Source organism: Macaca thibetana, chromosome 15, assembly GCF_024542745.1.
Source record: "Macaca thibetana thibetana isolate TM-01 chromosome 15, ASM2454274v1, whole genome shotgun sequence".
In the NCBI taxonomy this organism is placed as follows: domain Eukaryota; kingdom Metazoa; phylum Chordata; class Mammalia; order Primates; family Cercopithecidae; genus Macaca; species Macaca thibetana.
The window spans coordinates 87,297,820-87,324,798 of NC_065592.1; the positions used below are offsets into that span (position 1 = coordinate 87,297,820).

The following is a 26,979-nucleotide window of genomic DNA, read 5'->3' on the forward strand; positions in this document are numbered from 1 at the left end:
TTCCACTCTCAAGGCGGCCCTAGTGTCTGTTCTTCCCTCTTTGTGTCCATGTGTTCTCATCATTTAGCTCACAATGAGCTTGTAAGTGAGGACATGCAGTATTTGGCTTTCTGTTCCTACATTTGCTAAGGATAATGGCCTCCAGCTCCATCCATTTCTTGCAAAATATACGATCTTGTTCTTTTTTATGGCTGCATAGTATTCCATGGTGTATATGTACCACATTTTTTTAATCCAATCTGCCATTGATGAGATTTAGGTTGATTCTATGTCTTTGCTCTTGCGAATAATGCTGGAGTGAACATGCATGTGCATGTGCCTTTATGGTACAACAATTTATGTTTCTTGGAGTATATACCCAGTAATGGGATTACTGGTTTAGTGGTTGTTCTGTTTTTAGCTCTTTGAGGAACCACCACACTGCTTTCCACAATGGTTGAACTAATTTACACTCCCACCAACAGTCTATAAGAGGAAAGACAGTATTGAGTTGCAGATGCCACCCCTTCCCCACCCATCCACAGCAGCCACTTGGCATGGAGAAATCTGTGTGATTGGGAGAGGGAGAAAGCAGTGGTTGTGAGGCTTTGCATTGAACTCAGTGCTGCCTTGTCACAGCAGAAAGCAAAACGAGGCTGAACTCAGCCAACGCCTGCCCACTGAGAGAACATTTAGACCAGCTCTAGATAGAGAGGAATCATCCATCCGAGCAGTCAGAACTCAAGTTCCAGCAAGCCTCGCCACACCACAGACTGGAGTGCTCTGAGGCTCCAAATATTCTTGAAAGGCAGTTTAGGCCTCAGGAACTGTAAATCCTACTGCTGAGCTGGGCTCAGCAACCAAGTGGACCTGGGGGGTGTGTCACCTACTGAGACACAAGGTAGGACAGCTAAGGGGGGTGCTTGCGCCACCCCTCCCCCAACCCCAGGCAACACAGCTCCTGCCAAAAGAGACCTCCTTCTTCCACTTGAGGAGAGGAGAAGGAAGAGTAAAGAGGGCTTTGTCTTGCACCTTGGATACCAGCTCAAACGCAGTAAGACAGGGCACCGGTCAGAGTCATGAGGCCCCCATTCCAGGCCGGCCCTAGGTCCCAGATGACATTTCCAGACACACCCTGGGCCAGAAAGGAACCCAATCCCTTGAAGGGAGGGACCCAGTCCTGGCAGGAACCATCACTTGCTGGCTAAAGAATCTTTAGGTCCTGAGTAACCAGCAGTGATACCCAGGCAGTAAGCCGTGGGCCTTGGGGGAGACTCTGAGAGGTGCTGGTTTCAGGTGAGATCCAGCACATTCCCACCTGTGTTGACTACAGTGAGAGACTCCGTCTACTTGAGAAAAGCAGAGGGAAAAGTAAAGGGGACTTTGTCTTGCACCTTAGGTACCAGCTAGCCACAGTAGGATAGAGCACCAGGCAGGCTCTTGGGGTCCCTAATTTCAGACCTTGGCTCTTGGACAGCATTTCGGGACCAGTCCTGGACCGGAGGAGAGCCTACTGCCCTGAAGCGTGAGTCCCAGGCCTGGCAGCATTCACCACAAGTTGACTTCAGAGACCTTGGGCCGTAAGTGAACACCAGCAGTAACCTGGCAATACTCCTGATGGGCCTGTGGCGGTGGTGGCCGTGGGATGAGGCTCCTCTGCCTGTGGCAAGGTGAAGGAAGAATGAGAAGGACTGTGTCTCGTGGTTTGAGGCCCAGCTCAGCCACAGTAGCATAGAACACCAGGTAAACTTCTAAGGTTTTCAACTCTAGTCTCTAGCTGCCAGACAGCATCTCTGGACCCACCCAAGGCCTGGGGGAATTCACCACCCTGAAAGGAAGGACACAACCCTGGCTGGCTTCACCACCACCTTTACCCAGGACCATGAGTAAACGTAAGCCGTAGCCAGGTAGTGGTTACACTGGGCCTTGGGCAAGACCCAGTGCTGTGCTGGCTTCAGGTCTGACCCAGAGCAGTCCCAGTGGTGGTGGCCATAGGGGTGCTTACATCACCCCACCCCGAGCTCCAGGTAGCTCAGCACAGAGATAGAGAGACTCCCTCTGTTTGGGAGGAAGTAAGGGAAGGTAACAGGAGACTCTGCCTGGTAATCCAGAGAATTCTTCTAGATCTTATCCAAGATCGCCAAGGCAGTAATGTTAGGAGTCTGCAAGAACTATAGCATTACTGGGCTTTGGGTGCCCCCTAATGCAAATACAGCTTAGATTATAACACCCAAATCCTTCTGAATATCTGGAAAGCCTCCCCAATGACAAATACAAACAAGCCCAGACTGTGAAGACTACAATAAATACCTAACTCTTCAATGCCCAGACACTGACAAATATCATCCACAGGCATCAAGACCATTCAGGAAAACATGACCTCACCAAAATAACTAAGGCTCCAGCGACCAATCCTGGGAAAACAGAGATACGTGACCTTTCAGACAGAGAATTCAAAATAGCTGTTCTGAGAAACCCAAAGATATTCAAGACGATACAGAGAAGTAATTCAGAATTCTGTCACATAAACTTAACAAAGAGATTGAAATAATTTTTGAAAAATCATGGAGTGCAGTAGCTCATTCCTGTAATCCTAACACTTCGAGATGCCAAGATGGGCAGATTGCTTGAGCTCAGGAGTTCGAGACTAGCCTGGGCAACATAACAAAACCCTGTTTCTACAATAAATACAAGAAATTAGCCAGGCATAGTGTGCATGCCTGTAGTCCCAGCTACCTAGGAGGCTGAGGTGGGATATCACCTGACCCTGGGAAGTGAAGGCTGCAGTGAGCTATGATCACACCACTGCACTCCAGCCTGAATGACAACATGAGACCTTGTCTCAAAAAAAAAAAAAAAAGCAGAAATTGTGGAGTTGAAAATGCAATTGACATACTGAAGAATACTGAAAATCTTGATTTCTTTATTCTTTAACAAACTATCATACCTGTTCAAAATTATAATCTCTTACTTTAAAAGTTACCAAAAATGGGTCGGGCACGGTGGCTCATGCCTGTAATCCCAGCACTTTGGGAGGCTGAGGTGGGCAGATCATGAGGTCAGGAGTTCAAGACCAACCTGGCCAATATGGTGAAACCCCATCTCTACTAAAAAAAAAAAAAAAAATGCAAAAATTAGCCGGGTGTGGTGGCGCTCGCCTGTAGTCCCAGCTACTCATGAGGCTGAGGCAGAAGAATCGCTTGAACCCGGGAGGCGAAGGTTGCAGCGAGCTGAGATTGTGCCATTGCACTTCAGCCTGGGTGACAGAGTGAGACTCCATCTCAAAACAAAAAATTAAAATTAAAAAAAAGTTACCAAAAATGGAGGCAAAGTGCTAAGCATTTATATTTAATAGAGCTCAGGAATTTATTTATTTATTTATTTATTTTGAGTCAAGGTCTCGCTCTGTCACCAAGGCTGGAATGCAGAGGTGTGAATACGGGTCACTGCAGCTTCAGCTTCCTGGGCTCATATGATCCCCCAACCTCAGCCTCCCTAGTAGCTGGTACTACAGGCACTCACCACCATGCCTGACTAATTTTTCTTTAATTTTTTGTAGAGATGAGGGGTCTCACCATGTTGCCCAGTCTGGTCTAGAACTCCTATGCTCAAATGATCCTCTCGCCTCAGCCTCCAAAAGTGCTGGGATACAGGCATGAGCCACCACGCCCTACCAGAAATTCTTATTTAAAATTAAAAAAAATTGGCCGGGCGCGGTGGCTCAAGCCTGGAATCCCAGCACTTTGGGAGGCCGAGACGGGCGGATCACAAGGTCAGGAGATCGAGACCATCCTGGCTAACACGGTGAAACCTCGTCTCTACTAAAAATACAAAAAACTAGCCGGGCGAGGTGGCGGGCGCCTGTAGTCCCAGCTACTCAGGAGGCTGAGGCAGGAGAATGGCGCAAACCCGGGAGGCGGAGCTTGCAGTGAGCTGAGATCCGGCCACTGCACTCCAGCCCGGGCTACAGAGCAAGACTCCGTCTCAAAAAAAAAAAAAAAAAAAAAATTAAAAAAAATTTTAAAAAGCATGAAGAATAAGCAATCTGAAGCACTGTAGTTTTTTTATGGCATTAGTACGCTTAGGCCAGCATGATTGTATCTACAGGGAGAAAAAGGACATATTGCACAGGTATTAGTATCAAATTTCTCTAAAGTATTTTACAAAGTTGTATAGCATAGGGAAATCAAAAACCACAAAAGGAGAAAATGATTACTGCAAATAATGCAACTCATCATCAAGGTAAGCAGAGATTAGAAGACAAACACTCTTATTTGGGCTGTAAACTCTATCTAAATGACACAGAGTAAGTATTTGTAAGTATTTATAGTCTTAGAATCCCATCTAGAACAACAGAGGACCCAGGAAGCCAAATCACTGTTCTGTCAAGCTCAGGACAGAAATGGAAATGGTTCTATGATTATGATCATGGGACCAAGTTCACAATCGGGACCACCAGGAAAGCAAATGTATTTCAGGAAGACATTAGTCAGAGATATCCAGATACTTCCCTTCTTTTTCCCCTTGTTGAGAATGAGCACTTAATACCAGGTCTGGTTCAAGAAGTAGGAGAGCCGGATATTTGTCATCATTCCCTTAACAGAGGGCAAAGTTTTCAGTATAACTTCTGGAATAGTAATATAATCCCAGGGTTTAAAGGATTTGTGGTCCATAAGGAATTGGGTTCTTTTTCTGACTCTAGCAAGACGCTGTCTGAGGGTGCCAATGGTGACTTTGCATTCCATTGAGGGAAACAAGGAAAGGGCAGAATTGGTTCTGTCTCTACATAGATACTCCTTCTCTGTGAAGTTCCGAATGTGTGCGTGTGTGTCTGCTGCACTCAAAAGGTTCTCCTATGATGCTGCTGGACCTAGCAACAACCTCACCTCTACCTTAAAGGAGCACACTGCTCCATATTCCACCTCCCCACCTTCAACTAGTACTAGAAACTGCTTCCAAAAAGTTGCAAAGTTGCCTGTGTCTCCCTCATTCCAGAAGCATTCTTATTTTTCTTTTGTTTTCTGTTTGTTTGTTTATTTATTTGTTTGTTTTGAGACAGAGTCTCACTCTGTCGCCCAGGCTGGAGTGCAGTGGCGCCATCTCGGCTCACTGTAACCTCCGCCTCCCAGGAGATTCAAGTGATTCTCCTGCCTCAGCCTCCGAGGTAGCTGGGATTAGAAGTGGCCTCCACCAAGCTGGGCTCATTTTTCTATTTTTAATAGAGAAGGGGTTTCACCATGTCGGCCAGGCTGGTCTCGAACTCCTGACTTCAGGTGATCTGCCCGCCTCAGCCTCCTGAAGTGCTGGGATTACAGGTGTGAGCCACCAAGCCTGGCCAGCATTCTTATTTTTCTGATTATAAAAGCAAAATGGGCCAGGAAAAAGCAAAAAGTAACAAGAGTGAAATTCCATCTCAAAAAAAAAAAAAAGGCAAAATGCTTCCATGTGGCAGATCATGCCTGTAATGCCAACACTTTACAAGACTGAGGCAGGAGAATTGCTTGAGGCCAGGAGTTCAAGACCAGGGCAACAGTTGAGCCTGGGCAACAAAGCAAGACTCCCATCTCTGCAAAAAAATAAAAAAATAAATAAAATAAAATAGCTGGCATGGTGGTATGCACCTGTAGTCCTAGCTACTCAGGAGGATGAGGCAGGAGGCTCTCAGGAGCCCAGGAGTTCGAGGCTGCAGTGAACTATGATCATGGCACTGTACTCCAGCCTGGACAACAATGCAAGACCGTGTCTCTAGAAGAATAAATAATAAGTACACCTTGGTTGTACAGAACTGGGGAAATTCAAAAGGGTACATGGGAAAGGGAGAAAGAGTGGTCTCTCACCATAGAGGGAGAGAGAAAGTGAATCACTGGTAATTCTACCTCTTCTAGATAACAACTGTCATTATTCTAGTGTATTTCCTTCTAGAAGCACTCTTTTCAGTATTTCTTTGCCCACTTCCCATCAGCTCCCTGTCTTGCACTTTTAATGTCATGTTTTTAATAGAATTGATAGTTAAATGTGTAAATGCTTGGATTGGGAGAAATTTTACTTTGTGATATTAAATGAAATTTATAGGAGGCCATTGGTTTGGACTGAGCTCCTGCACTAGACCTAACAGACCAAACCAAAATTGAGTCGCTCATGCTAAGGTTCCATATCACCAAGCTGAAACTAAGTTGTTTATCCTTCCTTCCAAGAAATTAGCACAGTGAAAGATAATAACCAAATCCCTAAACAAGGCAGTTTTAGTGGGCATGATAAGGATGTTTCTTCTGCTTCATCTTTACAAGGAAAGTCACTTTGTTTTTTGGGTTTTTTGTTTATTTGTTTGTTTTTGAGACAGTTTCTGTCGCTCAGGCTGGAGTGCAGTGGCACAGTCTTGGTTCAGTACAGCCTCTGCCTCCTGGGTTCAAGCAAGTCTCGTGCCTCAGCCTCCCGAGTAGCTGGGATTAAAGGCATGGGAGTTCTCACCAAGGCTGGTGTATTTATATATACATTGCATATGTCAACAAATGTTGTTTTTTTTTTCCATAGGCTTTTGGGGGAACAGGTGGTATTTGGTTACATGAGTAAGTTGTTTTTTGTTTTTTTGTTTTTTGAGACAGAGTTTCGCTCTTGTTGCCCAGGCTGGAGTGCAATGGCGCTATCTCAGCTCACCGCAACCTCTCAGGTTCAAGCGATTCTCCTGCCTCAGCCTCCCCATGAGCTGGGATTACAGGCCTGTGCCACCATGCCCGGCTAATTTTGTATTTTTAGTAGAGATGGGGTCTCTCCATGTTGGTCAGGCTGATCTCCAATTGCTGACATCAGGTGATCTGCCTGCCTCGGCCTCCCAAAGTGCTGGGATTACAGGCATGAGCCACCGCGCCTGGTTTAGTAAGTTCTTTAGTGGTGATTTGTGAGGTTTTGGTGCGCCCATCAGCCAAGTAGTATACACTGAACCTGATTTGTAGTATTTTATCCCTCACCCCCAGTCAATATATGTTCTACATACATTGTGACTTAAACCCACAGACATATATAATACTGTCTTGCTTTCTAGCTCTGTTATATGGATACATATGTTGCATCTCCTAAGACTGTAAGCAGTAAGTCTTTATACTTCCTTCCTTTGTACCCTAGGGCACTGAGCATTGCTAACTCCCTGGTAGGTACTCAGAAAATACTATTCAGGTGCCTGAAAAAGTAAGAAATATTAAAGGAAGTAAAGAGATAGTTAAAACACTTGGCCAAGTTGTTTTTTTAAAAAAAACTCAATATAATCTGGTGCCTAGAAAATATTTACTGGTTCAAGATTACAGTTTAAAGGCTGTAGAAGCCTGTACATCTGTCTCCTTTAATCCTAATTATTATCAGAAACAGGCTGTTATCAACAAAGAAGCACAAAGGTTAGTCACCAGTGTGTTGTTTTAATCCTTGCCATAAAATATCTCTGAGAATTCATCCAGGGAAATGCTGAAAAAGCAGTTTACTAACTCTACCATCCACCCTTCCCCCAGGTAATCTTGTCTGAATCAAAGTGTGAGCAGGTTTGTTTAAGCTGAGAACTTGGGGAGGAAAATGAACAGGTAAATTTTAAACTGTATGCGAAATGCGTACCTTCAAAATGAATGTGCGTGCTATCTCTTTTTTTTCTGAGATGGAGTCTCACTCTGTCACCCAGCCTGGAGTGCAGTAGCATGATCTCGGCTCACTGCAACCTCTGCCTCCCTGGGATTACAGGCGTGTGTCACCATGCCCGGCAAATTTTTGTATATTTAGTAGACAGAGGGTTTCACCACATTGGTCAGGCTAGTCTCAAACTCCTGACCTCGTGATCCGCCTGCCTTGGCCTCCCAAAGTGCTGGGATTACAGGCATGAGCCACCGCACCCAGCCCGCCTGCTATCTCTATATTGAGACATCTTCTGACTTAATGGAATATATTCTTAGGAAAAAATATCCACTTATTTAAACTGTTATTTGTAAGTTAAAATATATTGGTTCTAGCCTAGAAGTTGAGACTGAATTCTTATCCCATTTGGCCCTATTTGATACAGAATGATCTACAAAATAAAATATTCAGTAAAATAAGCAAAGATCAGAATATATGCATGGTATTGTAATTCTACCATTTATGCTTTTAAAATGAGAGGAAATTTTATACACACACACTTTTAATATTTTACTACGCTCATGTATTATCTTCAGAAATGTTGTTTTTTATTTTTTATTGTAAAACTAAAACACAGATCCAGAAAAATCCCATAACTCAAATTAATGTCTTAGTGAATTACTGCCAGGTAAATGCTCTTGTAACTATCTACCAGGTCGAGAAATAAAACTGCCAGCCTCCCAGGAGCCTCTCTCCATGTGCCACATCTCAATCACTGTCTTGTCCCTCCCTCAAAAAGTAACAATGATCTTGACTTTTATAGAAATAATTTCCTTCCACTATTCAGACTTTTATACCTTCCTTGAATTTCTTTATGATTTTATCAATCAAGTGTACACTCCTTGCTTCTGGAGTTAGTCTGGACTGTTTTGTTAAAAAAATTGGGGCCAGGCGCAATGGTTCACACCTGTAATCCCAGCACTTTGGGTAGCCGAGGCAGGTGGATCACGAGGTCAGGAGTTCAAGACCAGCCTGGCCAAGATGGTGAAACTCCGTCTGTGCTAAAAACTGCAAAAATTAGCCAGGCGCAGTGGCAAGTGCCTGTAATCCCAGCTACTCGGGAGGCTGAGGCAGGAGAATTGCTTGAACCCTGGCGGCAGAGGTTGCAGTGAGCCGAGATCGCGCCACTGCATTCCAGCCTGGGCAACACAGTGAGACTCCATCTAAAAAAAAAAAAAAAAATTGGTCTTTTCTGTTTCTTTTAATGTCAGGGTTTCCCTCCATCCCTTTTCCTTACACTTCCTTATTCTATTGAATAACCCAAGCCATTTGGCCTATAGAGATTCTCTCCAGTATGGATTTTGCTAATTGCATATTTGGGGAACAGTACAATATGTTCCTCCTACCTGTCTTCCTGCAAGTTGACAACTGAATCCAGAGGCTTCATCAGACATGTTCAGTCTGTTTGGCAAGATCTAGTGGGTGATCTGTTTTTTCATCAGATGGCACTTAATCTCTGGTTTCTGTTGCTTATCATCATCAACAACATTTGATGCTTAGTACCTAGATTCATTAATTTATAGGTGGCTTGTAATAGGAAATTCTAATCCTGTTATGTAATTTTCATTAGCTGAAATAATTTTTTTTTTTTTTTTGAGACGGAGTCTCGCTCTGTCGCCCAGACTGGAGTGCAGTGGAGCAATCTCGGCTCACTGCAAGCTCCACCTCTTGGGATCACACCATTCTCCTGCCTCAGCCTCCCGAGTAGCTGGGACTATCGGCACCCACCACCATGCCCAGCTAATTTTTTTGTATTTTTAGTAGAGACGGGGTTTCACCATGTTAGCCAGGATGGTCTCGATCTCCTACCTCATGATCCACCCGCCTTGGCCTCCCAAAGTGCTGGGATTACAGGTGTGAGCCACCGTACCCAGCCAAACATAATTAGCCTCCCCATCGGGGAATCGAACCCTGGTCTCCCACATGACAGGCGGGGATATTCACCACTATACTAACGAGGACCCCCCAAACTTTTTTTTTTTTTTTTTTTTTTGAGATAGAATCTCACTCTGTCACCCAGGTTCGAGTGCAGTGGTGCGATCAGTCTCGACTCACTGCAACCTCCACCTCCCGGGTTCCAGCGATTCTCCTGCCTCAGCCTCCTGGGTAGCTGGGACTAGACATGCATGCCACCACACCCAGCTAATTTTTTTATATATATATATTTTTTTTTACTAGAGACAGGGTTTCACCATGTTAGCCAGGATGGTCTCGCTCTCCTGACCTCGTGATCCACCCACCTCGGCCTCCCAAAGTGCTGGGATTACAGGCATGAGCCACCGTGCCTGGCCCAGCTGAAATAATTTTATAAAGAGAAACTTTTACTCATCTATTGTTTGGTTTTTGCTGTTGTTGTTTTGTTTTTTGTTTTTTTGAGCGAAGTCTCACTCTGTTGCCCAGGCTGGAGTGCAGTGGCTCGATCTCGGTTCACTGCAACCTCCGCCTCCTGGGTTCAAGCGATTCTCCTGCCTCAGCCTCCTGGGTAGCTGGGACTACAGGCGCATGCCACCACACCTGGCTAATTTTTTGTATTTTTAGTAGAGACGGGGTGTCACCGTGTTAGCCAGGATGGTCTCAATCTCCTGACTTCGTGATCTGCCCACCTCTGCCTCCCCGAGTGCTGAGATTCCAGGTGTGAGCCACCGTGCCTGGCCCAGCTGAAATAATTTTATAAAGAGAAACTTTTACTCATCTATTCTTTGGTTTTTGCTGTTGTTGTTGTTGTTTTGTTTTTTGTTTTTTTTTTTGAGACAAAGTCTCACTCCATTGCCCAGGCTGGAGTGCAATGGCACAATCTCGGCTCACCGCAACCTCCGCCTCCCGAGTTCAAGCGATTCTCTTCCCTCAGCCTCCCAAGTAGCTGGGATTACAGGTGCGTGCCATCCTGCCTAGCTAATTTTTTGTATCTTTACTGGAGATGGGGTTTCACCATGTTGGTCAGTCTGGTCTCGAACTCCTGACCTCGTGATCCGCCTGCCCAAAGTGCTGGGATTACAAGCATGAACCACGGCGCCCAGTCTATTTCCCCAATTTTTAAGATAATGTATGGTTCTCTGTCATCCTTAGAAGAACAACTTTGTTTGTTTGTTTGTAGAGATGGAGTCTGCTATATTACCCAGGCAGGAATGCAATGGCTATTTACAGGCACAGTCATAGTACACTATAGCCCCAAACCCCTGGGCTCAAATAATCCTCCTTCCTCAACCTCCTGAATAGCTGGGACTATAGGCACTGACCACCATGCCCAGCTGTTTGTTTGTTTTAAATATTGTTGTGAACTCATAGATTAAAGCATATCTGAAGGGTTTCGGACTGTGAGAGTCAGTTTCCAAGATGGTCCCCAATGACTCCTGTCCACACAGCCTTGTATACTTCCCTCCCACATTGTACAAGCATTGGTCTGTATAGCCAATAAAATGTAGCAGACATGATGCTGTGTCACGTCCGAGATTAGGTGGGCACTCGCTGGACAACTCCCACTTTCTCTCTATACTCACTCTGGGGGAAGCCGTGTTATAAACAGTCACGTGAAGAAGCACACATCATGAGGAACCGAAGTCTCCTGCCAAAAGCTACATAAGGGAGTTTGAAAGCAGATCTTTCAGACCCAGATTCAGATTAATGTATCCCCAGCTCACAGCCTAACTGCTGTGTCATTAGAGACCTTGAGACAGAACCACCAGGTAAGCTGCTCCTGGGTTCCTGATTCTCAGAAACTATGTGATACAATAAATGTGTTGCCTTTAAGCAGCGCTCTACAGTTATTTGTTGTACAGTAATAGATAACTAATTGACAGTCTGTTGCAATTCTCATTGTTATTGAAATGTGATTCGTCCCATCTTTGGTCAGTGGGAGACTTTTCACATTGTCTTCTGAGGCTGGGCGAGGTGGCTGGGCCTGGAGGCCCAGGGGTACTGAGGTCTCAGGAATACAACCTGATGGTGCCTCTTGCCATCCCGAATGGCAGAGCAACTCCCCTCAAAGGAGCATGGAAAGGGTCACTGGGGCAAGGACTTCTCAGAGGTCAAAGAATATGGTGCCATGACATTGACACAGTCAAGAGCTCAGTTCTCAGCAATAAAGGACAAGCGAGGTCAACACGTCACCAGCTTTAGGGTCTCACCAGAAGACCTGGCCTGGTTCTGGATGCCAGTGACAAAGAGGGCTGCCCCAGGACCCAGACAGCTGGAGAAGTGGGTGGGGCTGAGTACAAAGGTCTGAGCTGGGTTTGGGTGCAGGCTGGGAAGTGAACAGATTCCAGATTGGGAGCAAGATGGTGCCCCATGGAGAGTCTGGGGAGGTGGCCCTTCCTGGACTTCCCTCCAGTTCCCTGCAACCTATTCAAATTCTGGCAGTCTTCGTGGCACCAGGTTGCGGGAGGAGTGATGTAAGAGAGACAAAGGAACCTGGAGAGAGGAGACAACGGCCCCACTAGGCCACCACAGATAAGAAGAGCAGGAGGCAGCCGCTGGGCGGCAGGATACCCTGGAAGGCGGCCGAGTCAGTACTGGCAAGTGCATGCACTGAGGAAAGCACACCTGTTGGGTGTCTGAGCCATGGCTTAGGTAAGCTCCCATTGTCAGGTCTGGGGTCTCCTGCTGCCTCGCCCTGGCCCACCCTTACCTTGCAAAGCCAGAGCCTCCAGGCTTTCAGATTCCACTCCAGGCTGCGAGAGGAGCTGGCCACCTGTTGGCCCCTTTGAGTCTCTCCTGTTCTCAGTCCACCTGTCACCCCATTGCCTCCTTCTGCTGTGTCCCAAATAGATGATAATAACATTCAGCCTGTGAGCGTTGGTGATTGTAGTTTACAGGCACTCTTTGGTTGGTTGCAGGGGTCGGGGAGCAGGGAAGGAACAAATGTGTGTAGACTAGTACTTCCATTCAGCAGAGAAACCTGATACCTCTTACTCATATTAAATAAACATATGCTTTGTGATCCAGCAATCCCATTCCTGGATCTAGAGCCCAAATAAATTCTCACACTAGATCTTTGAAGGGACACTATGAGGAAGTTCATCATAGTTTGTAGTATAAGGAATTGGAGGTAATATTAATTTCCATCACTGGAGGTGTAAATAGGTACAATGAGTGAATTCACACCAGGGAGTGTATATATTATGTAGCAATTCGAAATAATAGATCTATACCACAGCAATATGTATAGATCCTAAAATCCTTAATGTTTAGTGAAAAAAGTAAAAAGCAGATTAAGATCCATAGCATATGAACATATTTATAAAAATTGTACAAATACCTACTAAAAAAACAAAACTACAGATTTTACAAAACCACATACACGAAGAGGATGCACATTAACCTCATTAGAATGGTTGCTGTGGAAATAAAAGGGAATGACAATAGAGAATAGAGATAAAGCGGATTATATAAACAAATGAACAAACAGATACATAAATAAAAACAAGAAGAGAAATTGCACAGATAAATGATCATGAAGTGCCCTAAACTCAGAAGTAGTTAACTCGCTTCTCCACATCTGAGTTCCTAATTTAAATATTTTTCCTTAAAACTTGACCTTTTTAGAATACCTCTAACTGCAAAGTGAAAATTATTTTCCCTGTCCTATTAGCATCTTCTCTAATTATTTTCCATTTTCCAACTTCCTTTTTCAGCAGCATTTTCAATCTTATAACATTTTATTCATCTGACTCATTCATTCATTTACTCAGTAAATGCTTAAGTGTTTACTCAAATATTAAGTGTACATAAAGTATTATTCTGGGTACTAAGAGGATATGAGGGAAATGTCTTATGTTCCCTATTTCTGGAAACCTACAACGTAATGGTGGATGCAAAGCATTAACCCATGAAACATTTCAAAATCATCCGAGGCAGCATTGATTCCATGTCTAAAATAAGTGAATGGGCCAGGCTCAGTGGCTCACAACTGTAATCCCAGCACTTTGGGAGGCCGAGGCAGGCAGATCACCTGAGGTCACAAGTTCGAGACCATCCTGGCCAACACGGTGAAACCCCGTCTCTACTAAAAATATAAAAATTAGCCGGGCATGGTGGCAAGTGCCTATAATCCCAGCTACTCAGGAGACTGAGGCAGGAGAATTGCTTGAACCTGGGAGGCAGAGGTTGCAGTGAGCTGACTCCGTCTCAAAAATAAATAATTTTTTAAAACAAGAAGCAGTTGATGGTTACAGGTGAAGGGTGAAGGAATCCAAAAGAAGTGGTTGATGGTTACAAGTAAAGAAATCCCAAAAAAAAAAAAAGACATCAGTGAAGATTGATGTGGGTAGGCGAGATCTGTCAGAAAGGTCACAATTGCATCAGATCTTATCTAATGGGTAATGTAGATTAGAGAGAGAGAGGAATGGGCATCCCAAGGAGGTGAAATATCTTTTTAAAGACACTGGATTTGAAAAAATAAAAAAAATTTTAAAAAAAAAGCACCATCACGAAGCCTAAAATCAGATGGCAGGAGCTGAGTAAGGAAGTAAGGGAAGTAAGATTGAATCAGGCTGGGTGTGGTGGCTCGTGCCTATAATCCCAGCACTTTGGGAGGCCAAGGCAGGAGTTCAAGACCAGCCTGGGAAACATAGTGAGACCCCCATCTCTATTTAAACTTGAAAATATAAATTAAAAAAACAAGATTGAATCAACCTAGAATAAATTATAGAGGACTTGGCAGCTTCACCAAGAAGTCTTGATTTAATCCTGTCAGCAGCAAAAAGCCTCTGGAGGTTCTTCAGTTGGGAACTGAATAATTTTCTGTTATATCCCACATCAAATCTCCTACCAAATATGGCTGAGGACCTCAGTCCTCTTTTCCTCCAGCCGCACAGGGGTACATCTTGTCCCAAGAGGGTCCACTGAACTCCTACTACAAACCCTCTCTCTTTGCTGGCCACCCCACTTTCAGCCTTTTCTCCTTTCACTTCTATACTTCTTCAACTTCGCAGCCTGACTTCATCCCATCATAGTCTAGGTTATGTCTGTTACCTTGGCATCCTGTGCTTACCTCTACCACATTCATTGATTCATTAGTTCACTCATCAAGTATTTATTATTTTGATCCCCTACCGCCTTCTAGGCCCTCTGCCAAGGGTTGAGCTCACAACGGCTCACCACAACCTCCGCCTCCCAGATTCAAGCAATTCTCCTGTCTCACCCCCCGGGTAGCTGGGATTACAGGCACGCACCACCATGCCCAGCTACTTTTCTGTATTTTTAGTAGAAGTGGGGTTTCACCACTTCTACTAAAGTGGTGCGTTAGCCAGGCTGGTCTCAAACTCCTGACCTAAGGTGATCTGCCCGCCTCAGTCTCCGAAAGTGCTGGGATTACAGGCGTGAGCCACTACGCCCGGCCTCCAACTGTCTTCTGTAATCTTCACAATAGAATATGAGCTCATAGTGTCCAACACATTGTAGGTGCTCAATAAAGGTTTATTCAATAGACGAATGTATTGATGCTTGGGAGAATGCTACACATATAGCCACAAGAATTGTCAACAGTCCTGGAATGATAATGACAATCTCATCCCTTCTGAGAATAACTGATGACATAAAAATGTAAATGCTGGGTTATAAGTTGACACACATTTTCTGTGAAGTGCCAGATAGTAAATATTTAGTCTTCACAAGCCATATGGTGTCTGTTCCAACTACTCAGCTACTGGGATACTCGTCTGTACCTTTGTAATGCAAAAGCAGCCACTGACAATAGGTAAACAAACTAATGTGACTGTGTTCCAATGAAATTATATTTACAAAAGCATGCAGGAGGTTGGATTTGGCCCACAGGCCCTAGCTTGCCATCCCCTGTCCTGAATGATGCTACTTTTTGTCAATTTTCAGGACTGCCTTTGTGCCTAGTCCATACTCTATTCTTTAGTCAGGTAAATTGAGTTGCCACAGCCAATATCTGAGTTTATCTTTCAACTCATATCTGATTTTTACAATTGTGGTATTATGAAAAGGTACGTAATTCAGAGCACAACAGACTTGTTTTACTCATTAGTTGACTTTTTGGCAAGTTACTTAGCTTTTTTGAACCTCTATCTTGTGACTGTAAATGAAGATTTTTTTTTAATCCTGTGACGATTGAGACATATATATTGAGAGCTGAATATGATGCCTAGTACACAGTAGGCTGAAAACAAATATCCCTTCCCCTTTGCCCAGTCATGTTCTTTTCCTCCTTTAAATAAATCAGCAGATATTAGTTAAGAATCTACTATATCCAAAGTACAATTTCAGGTACCTTTGAAACTGCTATATATCCTCTCTGATATCTCTTTTGACAGCAGGTTCTTTCCATCTGCCTTCTCCTTAACAGGTAGTACCTATATGTACCTCTTTATAGAGCTAGAGGTGATTAGGTTCTTGCATATATGAATTACTAATATTTGAATGTACTTAGGGGGAGTAGAACAGAAGAGAATGAAATAACCATCTTTATGTTTCACATTTATTGTTTAATGTCACTGAGTTATTGTTAAGTGTCATTGACATTTATTACTTAACTTCCAGATATCCGTTCCTGATATGGCAATTGCCTTGATTTTTATTTAGGGATCCACCTTTCTCCCACCCTTCATCCAACAGTAAAGCTTGACGCTTGAGTCCTAGAAGCTCATAAAAGCAGTACATTAACCTCTCTGGCCATAGTTAGTGTTGACTAGAGTTCATTCACTCCGAGTGAGTGTTATGATTTTGTTTCCTAGGAATGCTGAACAAAGACATTCTCTTTTTTCTGCTGAATTGAAAACAGCAAATAGGGCTTCTGGAGATTCTGGCAGCTATTTTACAACCTCAAGGAGAAAGCTTGTCTGAGAACAGAATAACAGATAACAGACAGAGAGAGAGAGAGATCATTTTGAGCCAGTGTTTAGCTATTTTTCAAGCCACGTGTACCACTGAACTGCTATTTGAGCCAATAAATTCTCTTTTGTTTCTGCTTCTGCCAGACTTAATCAAGTGTTCTGTTACTGGCAATCAAAAAACATCCCAAGTCACTCAGCCTCCTTCCGTCTCCTTCAGAACTAAAGCTAACCACTCATATACACAGAGACTATGTGCCAGAGTCAAGCATCAACCATTCATTCAACAAACATACATTCAGTGCCTATTGGACATAATACATGGTCTCGGAGAGTTACGGCAGTATACCAGCATTAAGAACAGCACAAATGTTTGTAAAAAGAATATCCAGCAAAAAAATAAAAAATAAAAACACATACTCCTACTGTGTATGAGGTCCTCTGCTAGGCATTGGGGACAGAAAGGGTCACAAGACAATCTGTATTCCCCACGGTTGGCCATGATATTGGAAAGATGTCATGCACATAAAAAGATAAGCAGAAATTGGCCAGGCGCGGTGGCTCACGCCTATAATCCCAGCACTTTGGGAGGCCAAGGCGGGCGGATCACCTGAGGTTGGGAGTTGGAGACCAACCTGACCAACATGGAGAAACCCCATCTCTACTAAAGATACAAAATTAGCCAGACGTGGTGGCACATGCCTATAATCCCAGGTATTCAAGAGGCTAACGCAAGATCTTACACAAATGACTTAAACGGATCTTCTAAAATCTATTAGTATAAATTCAGTTTTATTTTTTTAAGATAAATAATCAATAGCTATTTCCACAAAGTCTTCTATGTGCCCAGGATTGTACTATGCCTCAAAGAAAAATAATCTGTATTTTTCTTGAAATAAACATCATCGCAATTGAATGGGCAATAAAACAACCAGTATTTTTCTAATGAAAGTCCTTTCATTATAACCAAATATAATTTTCCTTTTCAGGAAAGAAAATAATTGAGATATTGATAGAGGCTTTATTTATAAAACTGTCATGAAAAATCTATTTCAAATAGATTTCAAGAAACGAGAAAAAAGTCATTTGCTAAATAGAAACACACAGCCATAAAACAATATTTCTATTTGAACCAGAATTATTTGACATTTAAATCCTGCCTCCAGATGTTCTATCCAGTTTCCAACTTGACTGTTTCCAATAATAAAATTATTTGTCTTTTCGTTCACATAAAATGGTCTCTAGTCTATTTACTGAACAGTCCAACATTACATCAATGCAGAAATACATTCCAATAACAGTTCAATTAACAAAACAAGCTGTTTAATTAATAAAAACTTTTTTTTCGAGAAGAAACTGAAGCAATTTTGTCATGCATGCTTCAGTGTGCATTTTAATTTTAGTTTTAGCCTGTGATCACTTAAACACAATTATCAAGCAAATCTAAATGGTTAACTATAATTGCAAGATTATGCTTTGTGCATTTTGTGGTGTATAAAATCTAGCATAACAGAAAATAAACATAAGTAAGAGCAACAAAGATGTTTATTCACTTACCCTCTTCATAACTACAGCCAGGGTAAACTTCGCTCAGCCTTCGGCCATTGAATTTTGTCCTGAATTTTCCATGTACCATACAATCAGATAAACTCCAGCTTGTGGGAGTAACAAATGGAAATAATGCTGTGAAAAGAATTGCTAAACAAATTTCCATGTGCTTAACCTAGAAGGGAGAAACTGCAACATAAACTAAGTTAAAAGTTTTTAACTGTGTTTAAACAGGAGGGGGTGATTTCACTTTTAGCAGGAACTTGTGACTACTATTGCTTAGCAAGGAAATGATTAACACTCCTGTCGTCATCTGTTTGAGCTCTCCAGCTGCAGGAGATCGGCTAAGGGAACCTTATCAATCCTGGGCATGTGTGCTGTGAATACCGTGTCCACTGAGCTGGCAGTTAGCGTCCTAAATTCAACTTCGATGTTAAGTTCTTCTTTTTTTTTTTTTTCTGGATGGAGTTTTGCTCTGCAGCCCAGGCCAGAGTGCAATTGCGCAATCTTGGCTCACGGCAATCTCTGCCTCCACTGCAACCTCCGCCTCCCGGGTTCCAGTAATTCTCCTGCCTCAGCCTCACAAGTAGCTGGGATTACAGGAATATACCACCACGCCTGGCTAACTTTTTGTATTTTTAGCAGAGACGGGGTTTCACCATGTTGGCCAGGCTGGTCTCGAACTCCTGACCTCAAGTAATCCGTCTGCCTTGCAAAGTGCTGGGATTACAGGCATGAGCCACTGTACCTGAGGTCAGGAGTTTGAGACCAGCTTAGCCAACATGGTGAAACTCCGTCTCTACTAAAAATACCAAAAAAATTAGACGGGTGTGGTGGTGTGCACCCATAGTCCCAGCTATTCGGGAGGCTGAGGCAGGAGAATCGCTTGAACCCAGGAGATGGAGGTTGCAGTGAGCCAAGATTGTGCCACTGCACTCCAGTCTGAGCAACAGAGTAAGACTCCATCATAAATAAATAAATAATAAATAAAGATCTAAATTTGAGAACTGACTTTAGGATTCATGCAACCTTTAGCACATTCCTAACCTTCTTGAATGTCAGTATCCATCCCTGCCAAGCAGGAACAATTCCCATTTCACCAAACAAGACCTTCACCTCATGTGGGGCTCATGTGTTGCAGAATATTTCGTTATAAAATGTTCTATTTTTACCTTTCATTTCTGAGCCCCACATTAAAAGATGGATTATCACTTACACACTTTTTTCTTAAAATTCCAGAGGTTTATAAGTAACATTAGCAGGATCTCTGTGTTCCCTCAGCCTTGTTTGTCTTCCCAACTATGCTCATTTCTAAAAACTTCAATGCTCTTTTGAATTGCGAGTAAGTACTCTTCTGGAGACCAAGGGTATGAAAAAAAGGGGAAGGACAAATTAATGGGTATACATAACTTGGAGGCACTAAAACCTCATCAAAGGATTATTATTTTTTCTTTAAATGGTTGTTATGAATAGCAATTATTATACTACACCATCAGTTCCTCATAAATGCATCTCAAAGAAAAAAACAAAACAACTCATCCAGGACAGAGGAATGGCAGATTTATTATATTTAGATAAATTTCTGTCGAGCATCCTGTGAACAGCAGCTTGAGATGATATTGTAAATACATGGCTTCTCTTAGGACATACCGTGGAGTTCCACGCCACCAACAGGGTGAAGTGGATTGTGCATTTCCTGCCAAGCAACCAGTGAGAGTCAGAACTGGGTCTAAAATATTGTGCTGTAAAAAGAACTTAAGAGCTAGTTGTCAGTTGTGTTTATTATGCTATTAACTTTTAAACGTCACTTTCCTGATTGCCCTTAGATTGCTGACTTAGAAGTAGATTGATGATTCAGAGTTCTTATCATCCTTGCTGAGATAGTCACCATGAATTGCCAAGTTAATTTTAAGGAATCAACACGGGGCAGGCGCGGTGGCTCATGCCTGTATTCCCACCACTTTGGGAGGCCAACGCATGCAAATCACTTGAGGCCAGGAGTTCAAGACCATCCTGGCCAACATGATGAAACCCCGTCTCAACTAAAAATACAAAAATTAGCTGGGCATGGTGGTATGTGCCTTTAATCTCAAGAGGCTGAGACATGAGAATCGCTTGAACCTGAAAGGCAGAGGTTGCAGTGAGCTGAGATCACACTACTGCACTCCAGCCTATACAACAGAGCAAGATTCTGTCCCCCGCCCCAGCCCCCACAAAAAAAAGGAAGAAAAAGAAAAAATCAGTGGATCTTTCTTTCCCTACCTCACCTCCCCTCATCAAAGAAAACAAATTTTAACTATTTCAATGTTGTAAAGCTATTCTAAGTAAATTCAGCTAGTTCCTGTCTCTACACCCATATACTGTTTTTGTCTGTAGAATATAACAAGTATTCTGGGTCAGTTTCCAATGTTCTAGGCAGCGCCTAAAATGGTGGGCACTAGAAGGAGAAACTGAGGGGTATGACTGACTAGAAGCCCTTAGCATTCATCCCTTCCACAAAGAGACACAAAACAACAAATAAACAACTACATTTTAAGAAAAATAATCAAAGGAGCATGCTGGAATATGTCAAAACAGCAACAGAAACCTTGGTGAGCACAGAAGCTCATGATATCCACATAGAGAATGGAAGGAGGCCCTGGGACCCCACCACCTCATTCTCTAGCCAGGATCAGCCAGGAATCAGGAGGAACTTTTCCCTACAGCACAAAGGTAGGCAAGAGGATCCCAGTAGCTCTCACCAACATCTTGGATACCTACAGTTTTCCCTGTTGGTATCCCCTACAGCCCTCACAGGCCCAGCGGAGGGAGCTGCCTAGAGGCCACATAGCGGCAATCCCCCAGAAAAGAAGCCAACACCGTGCCCCACCCGCGGTGGCCTGCACAGTTACTGCACTAAGTCATCTTGAAACTAGAAATACTGCAGGAGTGTGTCTTGCTCCAGAGTTGAGTAGCCATGGCTCCTTTTCATCCTTGAGGTTAAGGAGCCACTGAATCACCCCAGCCTGGTGGCCTGACATCCCTAAGCCAAGCTGTGAGCAACTGCCAAACCCTTCCTCATGGGGCCATGCAGTGACAGAACTGTTCCATGATCCCTCTGCCACCCTCTGAACTCAGCTGAATCTGTATAGTCCCTCCTGAGGAAATGGTACTTTGGCAGAACAGCTCCATCTACTGAATTCCAGAACCTGAGCTGCTGGGGAAGGGGCATGCCTCAAAGACATAGATCCTGGTGCTGTGAGTTACCTACATCCAATCCTGCCCAGAACACAAACCTACCAAGACCCAGGTGACACAATAGGTCCATGAGACCCTGAGCCTAGGACCCTGGCCTCACAGCCACCCTAAGCACCTTGCACCTAGAACACAGCACCACAGCAGCTGCTTGTAAACAGTGGCAGACGTAATACCAAGAGAGATCCACTTAGCTAAATCTCGCCATTGTGGGGAAAATGAGAATAGGAGAATCCCAAACTTGCCACCAAGGACATTAACAACCTATAGTGATGATAATGATGACCCTACAAAAACTTCTGCAGCCTGGCCTTCTGAGGTTCCCACAGTTGTTAGTGACATTGAATGCAGCTGAAAATCTGCATGGAGACTATACCACGGCATCTACTCATAAACAGAGTCACCACACCCTTCCCAACTGACACACTAAGACCCAATTGCAGGTGAAACTCTTCCTCTACAAAAACCACTCTAGAAAGTTGGGAAGAAGTAATTCTTCCACCAGATGCACAGACATCAATTCAGGAACACAAGAAACATAAAAAAGCAAGGAAATGTGACACTACCAAAGGAACATAATAATTCTCTATTAACAGACCCCAATAAAAAGGAAGTCAACAAATTGCTATAAAAGGAACTCAAAGTAATGATCTTAAGGAAAATCAATGTAATACAAGGAAATACAGATAGACAATTCAATGAAATCTGGAAAACAATTCATGGTATGGATGAGAAATTCAGCAAACAGATAGATATCATTAAAAAAAAAAACTCAGAAATCCTGCAACTGAAGAACTCAGTGAATGAAATAAAAATAAAATACAGAGCTTCAGTAGCAGACCTAATCAAGGAGAAGAAAGAATCTCTGAATTTGAAAATAGGTTGTTACTGGGCACGGTGGTTCACACCTGTAATACCAGCACTTTGGGAGACCGAGGTGAGAGGATTACTTGAGCCCAGGAGTTCAAGATCAGCCTGGGCAATATAATGAGACCTCATCTCTAACATAACATAACATAACATAACATAACATAACATAACATAATCCAGTTAGATAATAAAAAAGAAATAAGAGAAAAAGAGAGGGAAGAAAGGCTACTTATAGGACTTATAGGCCACGATTATAAAGTGAACAAATATTTAAATTTTGTATATTCCAGAGGGAGAAAATGTGGGAAAAGCCATAGAAAACCAATTTAAAGAACTAATAGTTGAACACTTCCCAAGTCTAGGGAACAGTATGGATGTCTACATCCAGAAATCTAAAAAGACTCAAATATATTCACTCAAAGGGTCCCCCAACTTGAGATATATTAGTAGTCAGTGGTTAAAAGTCAAAGACAAGGACATAATTCTAAAAACAGCAGTAGAAAAGTGTTAAGTCACATATGAGAGAATTCCCATTCAACTAACGGCAGAATTCTCAGCAGAAACCTTCAGGCCAGGCAATAAAAGAGATATATTCAAAGTATTGAAAGAAAAAAATTGCTACTCATGAATACTATATCCAGCAAAGCTATTCTTCAGAAATTGGGGAGAAATACTCTTTCCCAGATAAGCAAAAACTGAGGGAATTCCTCACCACTAGATTGGCCTTATGACAAATGTTCAAGGGAGGCCTGCATCTAGAAGTAAAAAGATGATAATAGCCATCATAAAAATGTGAAAAAGTATAAAACTCACCGGTAGAGTCGATAAACAAAGGAGAAAGAGAAAAGAATCAAATTTTATCATTGTAGAAAACCACTAAACTGAAATGATAAAAATTAAGAAAGGAAGAAAGAAAGGAAGAATATACATAACAACTAGAAAGCAATTAACAAAATGAAATAAGTATTTACCTGTCAATAATAACCTTGGGCCAGGTACAGTGGCTCATGCCTATAATCCCAGCACTTTGGGAAGCCAAGGTGGGTGAATTGCTTGAGCCTAAGAGTTTGAGACCAGCCTGGAAACAGGGCAAAACCCCATTTCTACTAAAAATACAAAAATTAGCCAGGTATGATAGTGTGTGCCCATAGTCCCAGCTATACAGGAGACTGAAATGGGAGGATCAATTGAGCCTGAGAGGCAAAGGTTGCAGTGAGTCAAGATTGCACCACTGCACTTCAGCCTGAGTGACAGACTGAGATCCTGTCTCAAAATAATAATAAACAACTTTGAATGGAAGTGGATTGAATTATCCATTTAAAAGATATAGCCTAAGCAAGGTACAGTGTTGCATGCCTGTAGTCCCAGCTACTTGGGAGGCTAAGGCAGGAGGATGTCTTGAGCCCAGGAGTTTGAGACCAGCTTGGGCAACATAGCAAGATCCTGTCTCTAAATTAATCAAGTAATTAATTTAATAAAAAGATATAGACTGGCTGAATATATTTTTTAAATGACCCAACTGCTTGCGGTCTACAAGAAACTAATTTTTCACTTTTAAACACAAATAGCCTGAAAGTGAAGGGATGAGAAAAAGAAATTCCACACAAACAGAAACCAAAAGCAAGCAGGAATAACTATATTTACATCAGATAAAACAGACTTTAAGTCAAAAATTGTAAAAAGAGGCAAATAAGGTCATTATAATGATAAAGGCATAAATTCAGCAATAGGATATAACAATTGTAAATATATATGACCCAACATTGGAGCACCCACATATAGAAAAGTCAATATTATTATATTTAAAGGGAGGTATAGACTCCAATACACCAATAGTTGGACACTTCAACACCCTACTCTCAACATTTAACAGATTATCTAGACAGAAAAACCAGCAAAAACCATCGGGTTTAAACTGCACTTTAGAACAAATTGACCTAAAAAACATTTATAGAACATTTCATCTGACAGCTGCAGAATACACATTCTTTTCAGTAGCACATGAGACATTCTTTGGGATAGATCATGTTAGGCCACAAAATAAGACTCACCAAATTTAATATGATGAATATCACATCAAGTATTTTTTCTGAGTAGAAAATAATTCTTATTCTTATTGGAATAATACTAGAAACAAGAGAAAGTTTTGAAATGGTACAAACATATAAAAATTAAACATCATGTTTTTGAACAACCAATGGACCAATGAAAACATTAAGAAGGAAATTTTGGCAGGTGTGTGATTCACACTTGTAATCCCAGCACTTTGAGAGGCCAAGGCAGGAGAATTGCTTGAGTTCTGAAGTTAGAGAATAGCCTGGGAAACATAATGAGACCTCATCTGTACTAAAATTCAAAAAATTTTAGCCAAGTGTGGTGGTGCATGCCTGTAGTCCCAGCTACTTGAAGGGCTGAAGTGGGAGGATCACTTGAGCCTAGGAGGTTGAGGCCACAGTGAGCCCTGATCATGCCACAGCACTCCAGTATGGGTGACAGGGTGCACCTCTGACTCAAAAATAAAAATAAAAATAAAAATAAGAAGGGGAAAGATTTAAAAGTTTCTTAAATGAAAATAGAAACACAGCCTACCAAAAGTTATGGGATACAGCAAAAGCAGTATTAGAGAGAAGTTTATAGCAATAAATACCTACACTAAAAAGATTTCAAGTCTGGGTGTGGTAGCTCACACCTGTAATCCCATCACTTTGGGAGACCAAGGCAGGCGGATCTCCTGAGGTCAGGAGTTTGAGACCAGCCTGACCAACACGGAGAAACCCCATCTCTACTAAAAATATAAAAATTAGCTGGGCGTGGTGGCGCATGCCTGTAATCCCAGCTACTAGGGAGGCTGGGGCAGGAGAATTGCTTGAACCTGGAGGCGGAGGTTGCAGTGAATTGAGATCGTGCCACTGTACTCCAGTGTGGGCAACAAGAGTGAAACTCTGTCTCAAAAAAAAAAAATTTCAAATAAGCAATATAAAAATGCATCTCAAGAAACTAGGAAAGCAAGAACAAATCAAACCCAAAATCAGTAGAAGGAAAGAAATAACAAAGATAAGAGCAGTAAAAACAACAATGAAATGAAAAGTTCATTTTTTGAAAAGATAATCAAAACAAACCGTTAGCTGGACTAACCAAGAAAAAAATCCAAATAAATAAAATCAAATATGAAAAAGCAGACATTGCAACTGATACCACAGACATACAAAGATTCATTAGAGACTATTACGAACAACTATATGCCAACAAATTGGAAAACTTAGTGGTAATAGATAAATTCCCAGACATATACAACCTACCAAGATTGAACCAAGAAAAAGTAGAAAACCAGAACAGACAAATAATGAGTAAAAAAATTGAATCAGTAATGAAAAGTCTCCCATAATTAAAACAAAAACAAAAACAAAAACAAAAAACCTAGGGACCTGATGGCTTAACTGCCAGACATTTTAAAAATAGCTATTAATACCAATTATTCTCAAACTCTCCCAGGAAATTGAAGGACAGAGAATTCTTTTTTTTTTTTTTTTTTTGATAGGGAGTCTCGCTCTGTCGCCCAGGCTGGAGTGCAGTGGGGCGAGCTCAACTCACTGCAAGTTCCGCCTCCCGAGTTCACACCATTCTCCTGTCTCAGCCTCCTGGGTAGCTGGGACTACAGGCGCCCACCACCACGCCCGGCTAATTTTTTGTATTTTTAGTAGAGACGGGGTTTCGCCGTGTTAGCCACGATGGTCTCAATCTCTCGGCCTCGTGATCTGCCTGCCTCGGCTTCCCAAAGTGCTGGGATTACAGGGGTGAGCCACTGTGCCCAGCGAGAATTCTTCTATACTCATTCTACAAGGCCAGCATAACCCTGATACCAAAACCAGATAAGGACACAACAAAAAGAGAAATCTATAGGTCAATATCCCTGGTGAACATAGATTGAAAAAAAAAAAATCCACAAAAACATACTAGCAAATCAAATCCAGCAGCACATTAAAAAGAGCACTCACCATGGTCAAGTGGGATTTGTCTCAGAGATGCAAGAATGGTCCAACATACACAAATCAAAACATGTGATACATCACAACAACAGAATGAAGGACAAAAACCACATGATCATGTCAACAAACACAGGAAAAGCATTTGATACAATTCAACATTCCTTCATGATAAAATGTCTTCACCAACTAGGTATAGAAGGAACATACCTCAACACCATAAAAGCCACATGGGACAAACCCTCAGCTAGCTAGCATTACACTAAATGGGGGAAAGCTAAAAGCTTTTCCTCTAAGAACTGGAACAAGAGAAGGATACCCACTTTCACCACTTTTATTCAACATAGTACTGGAAGTTATAGCCAGAGCAATTAGACAAGAGAAAGAAAAAAAGGGGCTCCAAATTGGATAGGAAGAAGTCATATTTGCATATGTCCCTATCTGCATATGGCATGCTCTTATGTATAGAAAACTCTGAAAGTGCTATCAAAAAACTCTTAGAACTGATAAAGAAATTTAGTAAAGTTTCAGGGTACAAAATAAACATGCAAAAATTAGTAGCATTTGGCTGGGCACAGTGGCTTACTTATGTACTTGGGAGGCCAAGGGAGAAGGATCACTTGAGGCCAGAAGTTTGAGGCCAGGATGGGCAACATCGTGAGATCACATCTCTACAAACAAATTGAAAAATCAGTAGCATATTTATACATCAACAATGAACTACTGGAAAAATAAATCAAGAAAGCAATCCCATTTGCGATAGCTTAAAAAAAAATACCTGGGAATAAATTTAACCAAGGAGGTGAAAAATCTCTACGAGGACAACTGTAAAACACTGTTGAAAGAAATTAAAGAGTTCATAAAAAAAATATGAAGATGCTCCATGTTTATAGATTGAAAGAATTAATGTTATGAAAGTGACCATA

General features: G+C 42.3%; 1 protein-coding gene across 2 annotated transcripts in view; it reads right to left on the minus strand.

The window, feature by feature from the left end:
- TRPM6 (transient receptor potential cation channel subfamily M member 6) overlaps positions 1-18,671 on the minus strand; it is a 193,504-nt gene extending 174,833 nt beyond the window's left edge. For both annotated transcript variants that reach the window (XM_050761467.1, XM_050761470.1), the window contains exon 1: positions 17,976-18,671. In XM_050761467.1, the coding sequence (XP_050617424.1) occupies positions 17,976-17,984 (9 nt within the window). In that variant the 5' untranslated portion in view covers positions 17,985-18,671. The remainder of the gene's footprint in view (positions 1-17,975) is intronic.
- Positions 18,672-26,979: the final 8,308 nt, after the last annotated feature.